Source organism: Syngnathoides biaculeatus, chromosome 15 (genome assembly GCF_019802595.1).
Source record: "Syngnathoides biaculeatus isolate LvHL_M chromosome 15, ASM1980259v1, whole genome shotgun sequence".
NCBI lineage: Eukaryota > Metazoa > Chordata > Actinopteri > Syngnathiformes > Syngnathidae > Syngnathoides > Syngnathoides biaculeatus.
Window position 1 is genome coordinate 12,097,570 of NC_084654.1, and position 13,012 is coordinate 12,110,581.

A 13,012-nucleotide genomic window follows, 5' to 3' on the forward strand; every position below is an offset into this window, starting at 1 on the left:
CAGGGTGGTGGGACATGTTAGCAGTTGCATTGTAGATAAAAGCCTAATGATGTATTTATTTAAATATCAATATTAATAAACGATCGAATAGACTTCAACATGCTAAGATGATATTTTCCAACAATGGTTTAGTCAATGACGTAGAATAAAACCTTTTTTTTTTTTTTTTTCAATTCTACGTCGCTGGATTTAGTTTTCTCCGATAGAACTTGAATGCAGCGGCTGTACTTTTCTGCCCCAGAAGAAGATGAGACGGTTGGTTCACAGGCACTTGGAACTTGGAGTCTGCGCGTGCGGGCGTCATGCGTGGAGATGTGCGTGTCCGTGGGACTTTAACATGTGGAAATTGAGGAATTAACTCCGTACCAGTGGTATTCTTAACAAGAAACTACAGAGTGATACTTTTACCCCCGATAGAAGGTCGTCGGAAGAGAAGAATTGGGCGAATTGGTAAGTGAACGACATTCACACGGAGTAAATCTTTGCTAATTTAATTGTCGTTTTGATGCAAGTAATAAGGTCAAATATCAAGTTTATTTGAGGTTCTAATTAATAATGTTGATACTAATGTTGTCCAGTAGGAAATATTAAACCTTCTAACGGCATGACAATCACGCATTTAAACGTGACTGTCGTAAACTAGCTTTTTTCTTCAGTTTTAAGAGGACCGTTTCAAGTGCTTCCGTCATCATCACAAAACGACTAAATGTTCTCAAGTTCAACATCAATGTTCTTGCTCAGTGTAGTCCAGCCGTTATTCTTCTTTGGCTCAGTTAATTTAAACAAAACAGAGCAGCACATTCCTCACGATCTGCTGCTCCATCTGAAACCCTGTGGCACATATCGCTTAAAAATCTGTTTCAACTACTGCACTATATAACTTTTTTTTTATCGTTTTGTGTAATTAAACAATTCCATCGTTTGTCAGTCGAGTTCGTGGGCGTGAGTTTCAGTGAGATAAGCCATGTTTGTGTTTGAATTGGAAACTGTCAGTAATGCGAACTTTGGTCAGTTGCTTCATTCTGCTTTTTTGGTGTGTTTTAATTGAGTAGGTTTATTTCTGTGTAATGTTGAAGTCCAATCCTGTGAGAATGGCTCAGGCTTTGATGCAACTGAATCAATTGCGTTTGCCTCTTTATTACGTACGTCGTCGTCGTCACCCCCCACCGCCGCCCCCTCCCCCCACCCTCCGGGCCAACATTTAGCCCAGTCAAAGCCAATTGTTCTCCTTTAATGAGTGCCCCAGTGTGATTCTCCTAGTTCCTTCTTTTAAAATGCAAGTTGAGCTGGGTCAATGACCAGCTGCCGAAGAATAAAGGAACAAAATCAATCAGCTACTAGTGAAAAGTTCCATCTTCCCGGTCTTTGACCCCACTTGACCTTGCAGACAATATCTCCAAGATCATTTCATGCACAAATCTTGCCCTAATACAATTAGCAGTCACCATCCAGGTGGTCAAGACATGAAGCTACTCATGTCTTGGACCTCAGATGTGGCACTTAACCGATTCTTTCAGAACCTTGCTATGCTGCGTATGTTTTGAAATTGCAAGGCTTAACTTTAGCAACATGTATCTGAACTTTCTTCACATTTCTATTTAAATGGTTACAATGCTTGTTTGATGTTTAAAATTTCCGTAGTTCCAGGGGTTTGTCAGTTCGAGCTTTCGAGAAAGTTTACACGTCGAGAGTCAAATGGTAACTTTTAACCAAGCACGTGACAGCTTTGTTTGAATGTGGGAGAGTATGCCGTAAGTGATTTAGCATTGTAGGTGCCATACAAAGGTCAAGTCTGTGTTTTTTTTGTTTTTGTTTTGTTTTTTGTTTTATATTGTTACGGTGATCCCAGACTCCTTGAAGGCACAAGGCAGCTGGAAGTCCCATAAATGTGCTTGATTGTTTAGCCAAAGACTATCCAGCAGTCTTAGCCTTTAGCTGCAAACTATGTGGGACTTTGGGTATGCTGACATGACAATCAGCAAGTTAAAGTGGGAACAGAGAACCTTTTTTTTGGGGGGGGCGAGGTCAGTTTTGGAAAGTTCCACCTACTGTGTTAAAATGATCCCAGTCCCACACACCTGAAAATAACTTTTCAACCTGTAATATGAAAACTAGGCTAGTCTGTGATGACACTCCATACAAGCGCACCAACTGCTTGTACAACAATTTAAATGCACTTTGGAAATTAGGTATTTAAATGAAGAATTTCTTGTAGTGTTTAAACTATAAAAAAAAAAAAAAACACTTTTAGATAAGGCTGGGCGGTCAAGCAGTTGGTGTGTGTATGTTATGAGCACGGAATGCAAATTACAGTGTGTTAAATTACAGGCAATTTTTGTAGCTTTCCGTGAGGATACTTTTAAAAATGCACACCAAAGCACTCTTTTTACTGCACGTGCATTTACCCTTAGTTTTCTGACATTAATGGCCTCATAATTTGAAATAACTACTCAACGCTAGTTGTCTCCCTTTGGTTATGGAAGATTGGACTTGGAGAGTTATTTTTTTTCCTTAAATATTAAAGGTGTTACTATTCAACTTCACCAAAAGAGTATGCATATCGAAGCCTGTGTTTATAGCTGGTTGAGTGTTAAAAAGTGCAAATTCTCATTTGAACACACCAGGGAAGAATCATTCTTTCATTAAGGCTATTTTGATCAGGATCAGCGTGCAGTAATGTCCACTGTGCACTTACCACAGTGCATGCTTAAAAATGCAGTGGATTCAAATAAGTGGTTCATTTCTCATGTGTGTGTGGGCAGCGCTTTTGTAGAAATTAAGCATTTGATGGAGGTGAGGGTAAACTGTCAGGGTGTATTGTTTAACCCCGTGAATAGAAAGGCGTTTGTCTCTTGAGCCCTGTGTGGAAGGGGGAAAATCGCAGGAGTAATGTGGGAAAGATGGTGCTCGTATAGAAATGCCTTTTTTTTTTTTTAAATAAGGCTGGCATTTTTAATTCAAGTTAATTTGGCCAGTAGGTCTCCTGCTTTCCTTGTCAAATCGGATTCATATTTGTTTCCCACATAGATAGGCCCTGAGTGACGATGTCCATGTTTGTATGTCCTCACCATGTCTAAGTGAAGATATCCCAGGGGGCTTATGTCATGCTTGAAGAGTCTCTCAAGCCATTTTGGGGCAGACTGCGAATGCAACATGACACGGTTAGTTCATCCCCGAGAGAGCAGGAGATCTGTGAAGTATTTTTAGCTTTTTCTCCCACCAGCTTGTTTTGCATGACCAAACATCAATTTGGGTGGTTAATTGTTACATAAAATACTCATTAAGTGCCTACTTGGGCATCATTTTGCTATGAATTGGCAGCAATCTTAGCATCATTTTAGGGGAAAATCATGGTGGCAGAAGAAGAGCGGCCATAATAACTAACTTATCTTTGAGGACTGAACTAAATCATTGTAAAGCAAGAAAAATACAAAATTTTTATTACTTGGTTAAAACTCTGCACTTTGTACTTGTGTAATGTGTTTTTGTGACTGTTATTAGTTTCTAGTGCAGACATGGTATCGGCTCAATTGAATCTAGGCAATGAGGAAATTGTTGCTTTTTAACGCACGTAATTAAAAACATTCTCCACCCATTTTTTTATACAGTATAAATACAACTTTATCTGTCCGTTTGACAAGGTTAATTCATGTTTACTCACATGCATCTTTTTGGTTAGAGCCTTTTATTTTTGCTTGTGCCACTGTAGCACTTTGAAGGAGACGCAAAGGAGATAGAAGTATCATTTTGCTCCATCTTCCTCTGTAAACATGCTCACTGGTTTCACTTCACCCAGATGGCCCATTAAAAGGTGAAAAATGCTCCAGATGACACCCACCCACTTTTTTTTTTTTTTTTTAAACCTATCAACCTTTAGGCCTTGGTTCACAGTAAATGTTTTCTCATCTGTCCTATTGAACACTTTCGTTCTGCTTTCAAGAAAGTCATCCAAGCATTGGATTATCGTAAAGCCTGGAAATTACAGGGGCATTGAAGAAGTGATCCATTGCTGCTCTTTTGTTTAATAACCATCGGAGTGGCTTAACTTGCATCTGTCTCCTATTAGTGAGAAAATTGCTGAATTTTTTTGCTACGGGTAATGCATCCATCAGCTGTGGGAACCGAACACTTTCCATTTTGGCAAAATTGCAGCTAGTTCAAGCACAGGTGGTCAAGTTTGCTGAATGTTGGTCGGTATGTCACGTTTTTCTTTCTGATTTAAAAAAAAAAAAAAAAAAAAAATTGGCCATGTCGCCTCCATAAGAATATAAGTACATGGATTTGTGATATCAACAAATATAGGTCCAAAGCTACAGAATTCTGTCTAAATGCGGGATACACTGGTTTTTATGGCCAATATTTTTTCAGCAACATTTTTAGTCTTCAGAATTTATTCTCTCAAACATTTATCAGTTTTTGATCAGGCATGGGAAAGCATTTTCTTAAAACCCAGACAGGATGCCATATTTTCAGAACTTTTTTTTTTCCCAGTCCTTTTATTGATAATAGAGAGATTACTATAATTTTGGTCTGGGCATTAAATGTAAAATAGATGAGATCACAGGGAACTGTCGGTGGGATTATTTTTAGGATTTTATTTCTTGACTAAAAGTTGAAAGCCTACATCCAAAACCTGAGGTCCACTTGAGCAACTTACTTCAGACTCAATTGGCCAAGTTGAGCCAAAGGCTATTTGGAAAGTCCTCATTTGAAAAGAATGCCATTGATGCAGTACAGTGCTGCATTGACATTCACATGGCTGGCATCATTTACTATCTAATTTATTGCATTAGATCTATGACGAAGGTGGGGCTTAAGTACTTAATTTTGTTCCGATGATTGCTAAACAACTAATTCTGTTGCAATGATGAGCCTTTGTGTTGAGTCATAGTGATTAAAAAAAAAAAAAATCTAGTTTTCTGGAATCCAGATTACAGCTTTGTTACAAAGTAGAAGTTCTCTTGAGTAGCGAGTATCCAGGTCTGTGACATTTCTCTTTTCCATTCCTGCACATCTTAATTGGCACTCCTCCTGGCAATGGGCTCACTTTAGCCTCGGCTGGCCTGGCTGTCAGATCAGCACAGTGGCCAGTGAAAGCAAGAGGAACAATGTAATGCTAATCCCTGAAAAAAAATTCTGCTCCTCTGATCTTGCTAGCCCAAGAATGCAATGTTTTAAAGGTCGGAGGCTCACTAGAAATCACAAACGGACAAGTTCCCATGCACAGTGAGCCATATTAATTTACTGCCAAAAAAAAAAAAACTTAAAAAAACCCCTGAGCATTAGAGGCTGTCGATTTGTTGTCAGGGGACACACCTCATCTGAGCATGAGACATTGGAAAAATAACACTTCAGAGAGTGTATTTTTGATCCGTTTAAAAAAAAAAAAAAATACACGAAATGAACACTATAATTTGCTGCACTTAACAGATTTTTGCATGTTGTTAAAGTTAAGTTAAATGTATTGGATTATATACAATTTATTTAATACACTTTTAATAGCAACAATGTTATTTTCTTTTTGTTGTGGTAGTGACTGTGAAATACATAGGGAAAAAATGCATTCTTTCTCGACCACGTTATTCAGCATACGTAATGTGAACTACATTAACAGTTGTGGTTGCAGGGAGAACTGCACTCTTATCACCTCATCTTGCTTCTCTCAATGCGGAAGAACAGCATCTCTAATCTTAGCCTCTTTTGGATAAGAGATCTTCTCAGCCAATCTCTAAGGAAGAGCCCAGGCACCCTGCAGATGAAGCTCATTTCTGTATTTCGCCTGTATCCACCATCATTTCAGTCCTGATTTATACTTTTTGACCATTGCCGAGGCTAGGACCAGTAAATCGAGAGCTTTGCCTTTTGGCTCAACTGCTCCTTTATCATGCACGGAACATATGTTACTGTGATTCATATTTTGACCCCATTATAATGGCATAAAGTGGTTCTGCTCGGGCGTCTGTTCTCCTACATCTCTACATTGCCCTTTCTCTCCTGATTAGCCTGAGCTCATGTCACGGTCTCCCCTGCATACCTTCACACTGGCTTCACTATATATTACAAAGTGGTTGGCATGAGCAAACCCAGAGCAGTGAACGAGAATGACAAGAATTTCCTCTTTTGCTTACAGTAAGGCCCAATAACCTTTCTATGCTGCTGATGCCTGATTAAAAAAAAAAAAAAAAGACTGACTTGAAGTAAAGCAAACCTAAACTTTAAGTGTAAAATGAGCACACCAAGAGGAGTCGCCGTTTCTTTGATATATACACACAAAAGTTTAGACTTGATGTGTCCTCGCTCTTTTTTGACTCTGTGTTTTGTTTTTCAGCTCCAAAGGCCTGAGTGCCATGCCAGAGGGGTCCCATTCTGTTCTCCACCAGGGCCCAATGGGGGAAGGTAAGCCCAGTCCAGCTTTACGCTTTATGAGCCCTGCCCTTTTAATCTCTGTTTATACACTCTTACAGTACTGATTGACAAATTAAAGCTCTATCTGTTCTTCCCTATGCGTGGGAGAGTTAACCAAATGGAGAAATGTTGCAAGTGGACAGTTACACAAATGTAATGGCTAGGCATTGAGCAGTCCTCCTACAGTTCTGTTTGGCTCAGAGAGTCTTTGTGTGTCTGTGGAGCTCTGCCAAGTGCCGACCATACAGCTGCAACCTCGCACACATCAAACCAGAATGTGTCAAAGTCACAGACTAAGATAGTTTGTCTGGCCAGCAGTGCTGACTCTGCATTCGTGGGGATAGAAGAAGGGTGGAGGGGGAACTCAAATTACATATTATTTTAGTGTTCATTATCTTTAGTCACAGAGCTACGGATTTGACACAGCGCCTCTTTGTATCTGTTTGCCTGTTCTGACCCCTAGCACACACACACACACACACCGCCACTCTACATTTGGCACTGGGTTTCCTCTTTCGCTGAAGAATACAAATGTGTCAGTGGTTCCCTTTTTTTCTTAGGTTCGGCTTTGGACCAAAGAGACTTTTGGCTGCAGGAAATTTGTGTCCTAGTGATTAGTACAAATGTTTCCTCCAAAGCTCACACCCCGCATCAATCATACATGTGATAGCTCATTTTGCAGCCTGTCCAAATAAAACTTGTTCACAACTTGGACCAGTTGAGCGTGAAAAAATGTTGGGGTGACATAACTACCTTGTTACTGATGAGTGGGTGGATGTTCATTAATGGATGGGGAAATGGTAATTCTGGTAATGTATGTGAGATTCTGATTGGATGTGGATTATTAGACACAAGGAATGCACATGGAGTGCGGTCAAGGTAAACATAGTGGTGACCATCCAAACTCAATCCCTCTGCAGGGTGAAAGGTTTATGAATTGACGGAGCTGTTGTCCTTCTTCCTACTCTACCAGCATCCTTACAACGGCGTTGGTAGTTTTCACCTTTAAAAGCAGCCTGTGGGCATGAATTTAAATATTTCTGATTCAAGCATTTGTTGCATCTTTGGATTATTTCTCCAGCACCGCTGAATGACAAGATAATAAAAGCACTCATACTTGACACCTGAGTGCAGATTTGCTCACCATGATGGAAAAGCTTTCATAGTATATCGTATGGTGTTAAAAGGTTGATGTACATCTCAGCTGTCAGTTTGGTTGATACTCAGAGAGTCATCAGCAGACCTACATCAGCTCTCTCAAAGATAAAGACTCCCACTGTGAGCTACTTACCCCCTGGCAGGAATGTAGCTGTGTGTGCAGAATGTACAGCTTTAAAGGGCTTCTGGGGGACGGACGGATCATCTCCATTCTTTGCAGCTTTTCCAGCCCAGTGGGTATAGGACGTAGACGGGTGATGGCAGCAACATTTTTTTTATGGAGCGTCTGGATGGGAGCTCTAACGCCTTTAATTGCTTTTCGGGTTAAAGCACACTTAACCTCAGGTAAAATGCAGATTTATACAGTCATGAACTTATACTCAACTCAGTTTTGAAGTCAAATTCCCCTCTAAAGATATTTATTTAATTGTAAAATCATTTTATTGTGCCTTACAATAGCATTCCTTCTATAAATATCTTTCTGTGGATTCTCCACATTTGTCACAGGCTCTCCGTTTTAGGTCTCTTCAGAAACTAGTTGAAATCAATTGTTGTTAACAACTTCCTCCAGAGTACTTTGGAATCAGTTGAGATGCCTTAAATGATCACGCATGTAGACATTTAAAGGAGATTATTACTTCAACACTAACTGAAGCCTGTTATGAGAAGCCAATAGTTTTGGAAAACGGGGATTTATGAAACTGTTTTTTACTCTTATTTCATCACTTGATTACATACTCCAAGCTCAAGTTTTTTTTAATTTATTTAAATGGCCCACTTACTATGGACTTGGCATTTTCCAAGTTTTATATACAATAGAACATTTACAAATGGCATGAACATGCTCCACGTATCTGACTGTTTTCTGCTCGGTTTTTCTTAACAACTGCTATCTGGCATTATTGCGACGCCTCATTGGAGGACAGTGTTGTTTGCACAAATGATGTGGGTTACTGATGCTAAATTCCTCATTGGTGTGGTGTACTCAGTTTTATGGATGCTTAAACCAGTGAATAAACCATATCACACCTTTGACAACGCTGCATGTGATTAACAGCTTCACGTAACGTAAAGGAATCTCTTCCTCCACACTTGGGACATGTGACCTTCCTGCAACCCGTGTGTACTCTGGAGAAGCGCTAACATGACAGCAGTGTGGTTGTAATCGCCACACTGGTGGTAACGTTTACAGTGGACTCACGCCTCCCAGATGTGTAAGGAAATGCGAGTGTTGAATAGATTGAAGGCTGGCTGAGCATGCGGATGGCTGGAGCATTCTTGTTGGTGGGGGGTGAGATGTCAATGGAGGGGTTTCCGAAGTGGATCATCACATGCCTATACACTGAGGTCACTTGGCACGGCTGGATCCTTTCAGAGCTGGGGCCAAGCACACGGGAGGTTTACAGGATTAAATGTGAGGGGTTTTTTTTTGTTTTGTTTTGTTTTTTTTGGTCCTCATCAAAACTCCCAAATTTTATTTATGAATGTGGGGTGATTTAGTTGAAGAAACTAGATGGAGTAAAGTAACCCCACCCCTTTTTCCCCAGTCTATACAGCTTAAAAAATACATTCTGAAAGGAAGGTCTCACCTTGTAAATAAAGTGACTGCATAAAGTACTAATCATTTGACGTGTAAAATACGCAAATTCCCCAAAAGCTTCCCAGATTTTGACCTTGACTGTCAGTGTGGAATGCTGTTTCGTTGTGTGTGTGTGTGTGTGTGTGTGTGGTGTGTGTGTGTGTGTGTGTGTGTGTGTGTGTGCGCGCGCGCGCAGTCTGCTGTCCACTGCCATTTATTTACTCAACTTCAAGGTAATTATTAACATTAAAAACTACTTGTGGGGCAAATGCTGGTAGAATTAAAACAAAACCTCAAGCCTATGCTATATATTTACAGCAAACGCCAGTAAAAATGGTTTTAAATTTTTCTCCGCCATTCACATATAGTAAACTGTGCCTTTTTTTTTTTTTTTTTTTTTTTTTTTAATTTGTAGCATTTTGGCTCATGCTGTTTGATTATGAATGGTGAAGACCTTGAACGCACTCGCAGCATGTGGCCCTTGTCCTCCAGAGGGTTAGCCGTTGACATTACCAGGTGGGGAGGAGTTTTTCCCATGGGGATCAGGACCATAACATTGAATCTTGTGGGGTGCTGGGGGCATTGAAGAAGGAAGGTCAGAGATGACAAGGAAAGACATAATTGTATCATGAAAGATGATTCAGTTGGTATCTGTTAAGGACGACGGTGTCGTGTGCTCTGACTATGGATTAGTAGGACAAGTTTGCAAATTAACAGGTGTCATTAAACAAGGTGGCAAATGTTTTTTGGTTGTGAGTGAACTCGGAATTTTAAAGTAAAATTCGGCCTTGATGAAAGTAGGAATTTCCTCATTGTTACATGCTTTGCTGTCATAGGTGAGCATCTGTTGATTTTAAAGTTATTCCAAAGTCCAAAAACAGACTAAGAATATTCTTGAGATTTTTTTTTTTGTTTTGTTTCTTGAGAAGGAGAGGGGTAAAGGGTTAAACAAATACGCCTAGAAAGCAATATATTAAAAAAATAAGATGGCGACTTTTCTCAGGAAATTAGAATTGAAGAAACGATACAACAGTCATGGTAACTGTTTATGTAGTGGTACATTTGCCTTACTTCGGTGCAAGCAGTGTGGGTTCAGTTCCCTCTCAGTGACTGCGTGAATGTGAGTGCTAATGTTTTTCTGTGACTGGCTGCCGACCAGTTCAGGGTGTAGTCGGCCTTTCGAGTGAAGTCTGCTGGGATAGCCTCCAGCACCCCGCAACCTTGAAGAGGTTAAGCAGTTTAACGAATGGATGAAATGATTGAATCGTCATTTGACAAGACCAGGCAGGGGTTGGGAACCTGTGGTTCTTTAGCACCTCCTTGGAGCTTTTTAAAAAATGTATGAAAATGGGAAAGAAAAATGTTTTTTTTTTTTTTTTTTTTTTTTTTTTCATTTCTATGGCGTGGGGGACAAACATCACAATTTTTTCCAATGGTGTAAAAATGTGTAGAACAGATTGCAACATTTCACTCTACAGTTTCCTCGACAAGGAATTTGCGTCATAGTCTGCGACATGTGCTCAGCATGGCAGGTGGCTCTCGCAAACAAACTGGCGGGTGTATAATCGGCCATGGATTGCAAAGCGAAAAAGACAAAGATTGCTGAAGAGCACAGCAGATTCAACAAGTCTTGGACCAAATCAGTTGCTTTCACTACCAACGCAGCAGGTTTGCCTACATGTGTGCTTTGTAATGAGAAGTTGTCCAATAACAGAGTCATGTGGGAAGACATTTCCATGAAAGGCATGCTACATTTGATCCAGAATATACCCAGTTGGGAGTGAAAATGTCACTCGGCAGAAAGCCCACCTTGCCAAAAGCCACCAATGGAGCGAAACTGAAAGCCTTGCAACACCGAGAAACTTGTTTGAAACGCGTAATGCTCTTCCTGAAAGTAATGAAGAAATATGGATTAGGAGTAATATTTTATTTCTTTGGATTAACATATCTGTGCGATCAGATGTTCTCAAAGACATTAAATCCAAACATCACAAAGGCCTCAAAGATGAGAGTTTGTATACAGTAATATATTATATATATTATATGTATACATAATACTTGCATGCCCGATGTTGCGAAGCTGTCCAGTCACATTAAACGGGCAAGAATACAATTCTGTCCCAGGCACGTATTTAGCAACGAAGTCCCTGTGTTTATAAAAATATCGACATCGGTATGCATTTGGAATGATACTGGGATATTATTGTTTTGTCACTCAGGTCCAAGGATGGCTCTGTTGTATTGTGCGGGACAAAAGAGAAGAGGATGCTGCTTTTTACCTTGCACTGACTTATTTAGCATTTGTATAAAACTCAAGAGGATAATGCACAGAACTAGAAATACTGAACCTTTGATCATTTTTTTTTTTTTTAAAAACCTCAAGTGAGCCACTAGGGGGGTAATAAAGACCCACAGCTAAGGGGGTACTAAAGACCCACAGGATGGCGACTCCTGATCTAGTCCAATGACTATCAATCATTTCACCCATCTTCAATATTTTTTATCCTCTTCAGGGAACTTATCCCAACTGACTTCACTCAAAAGATGGACTACACTTTGAATCTATTTATGGCATTAATGTCGGCAGCACGGTGCGCGACTGGTTGGAGCATCTGCCTCACAGTTCTGAGGACCAGGGTTCAAATCCTGGTCCCGCCTGTGTTTAGTTTGGACGTTCTCCCCATGCCTGCGTGGGGATTCTTTACCCACAATGGTTTCCTCCCACATTCCAAACCATGCATTAATTGGAGGCTCTAAATTGTCCTTAAGTGTGATTGTGAGTGCGGATAATTTTCTATGTGCTCTGCAATTGGCTGGTAATTCGTTCAGAGTGTACCCCACCTCGTACCCTAAGATAGCTGGGCTAGGCTCCAGCACTCGTGTGACCCTCGTGAGGATAAGACACTCAGATAATGGATGGCATTGAAGTACTCAAGTTAAATGCAGATTAGGGATGGATACCTTTGACATTTGACTAAATATGGTACCAATCCCCAGTACCTGGGAATCCATACTGGTACTCAAATGTACCAATTTTCAGTACTCTTTTGTGTATTTATTTGCTGATAAATCATTTATTCAATCATAAAATCTCGTTTTTTCAATTTAACAATATTTTTCAAGATAGAAATTATTCAACAATAAAACATCCCAAGTTTAAAACTAATGAGTAAAAGAGGATGTAAAAAATAAATATTGTAGTGAATGAAGAGCAAGGTCTATTACAATATTTTACAAATGGTAATAAAGGAGAAATAAAACAATGTATAAAGTATTACAAAATAGTCAGTTTATTTGCAAAAAATATATATATACTAATATATTAAGATGTACATATATATGGCCTCCACTGCTGATTAGCTGTTTTGTACTTTTTATCAGTTTTATAAAGACAATCTCAATATTTAAAATGATTTGTTAGACTCTGCTTTCTCGAGCTAACGTTCTGCACCCCTGAAAGAGAAGTTAAATAATCTTTTAGCTGTCTGCTGCTACTGCCTTGCCACTCGTGAGGCAGACACTTGCTTCCTTTGTGGGACTACTGTGGCTCCTCTCTGCGCTTTGTGGCTAGACAGCCTTCTGGTGTACCACACGAATCACTCCCGCTTGGACCAGTGTGCTGCCACCCTGCCAACTCTCCTGGGCACGTACCTACTTCCACGGATTGCTGTCCCCAACCGGTTTATGGCTTGCTGCTATTTCTGAAGCGTTGAACTTTTCCCCATCTCCAGGCACAGTACAATCCGTACGGTCCACTGGTCTGCTTCTGATGTGGTTTAACTTTGCTGCTGGTGATCTCCCATCATGTGGATTATTAATCTGCTCTATATGGATTTCGGTGCCTGTGTCTGACTCATGAGCGCAAGTGCG

The 13,012-nt window shown here is 40.1% G+C and overlaps 1 protein-coding gene across 2 annotated transcripts in view; it reads left to right on the forward strand.

Moving 5' to 3' along the window:
• Window positions 1-235: 235 nt before the first annotated feature.
• LOC133513402 (pleckstrin homology domain-containing family G member 3) overlaps window positions 236-13,012 on the forward strand; it is a 34,179-nt gene continuing 21,402 nt past the window's right edge. The window contains exons 1-2 of one of the 2 annotated variants that reach the window (XM_061844162.1): window positions 236-450; window positions 6,329-6,396. In XM_061844162.1, the coding sequence (XP_061700146.1) occupies window positions 6,348-6,396 (49 nt within the window). In that variant the 5' untranslated portion in view covers window positions 236-450; window positions 6,329-6,347. The remainder of the gene's footprint in view (window positions 451-6,328; window positions 6,397-13,012) is intronic. The other variant, XM_061844163.1, reaches the window with a different exon arrangement.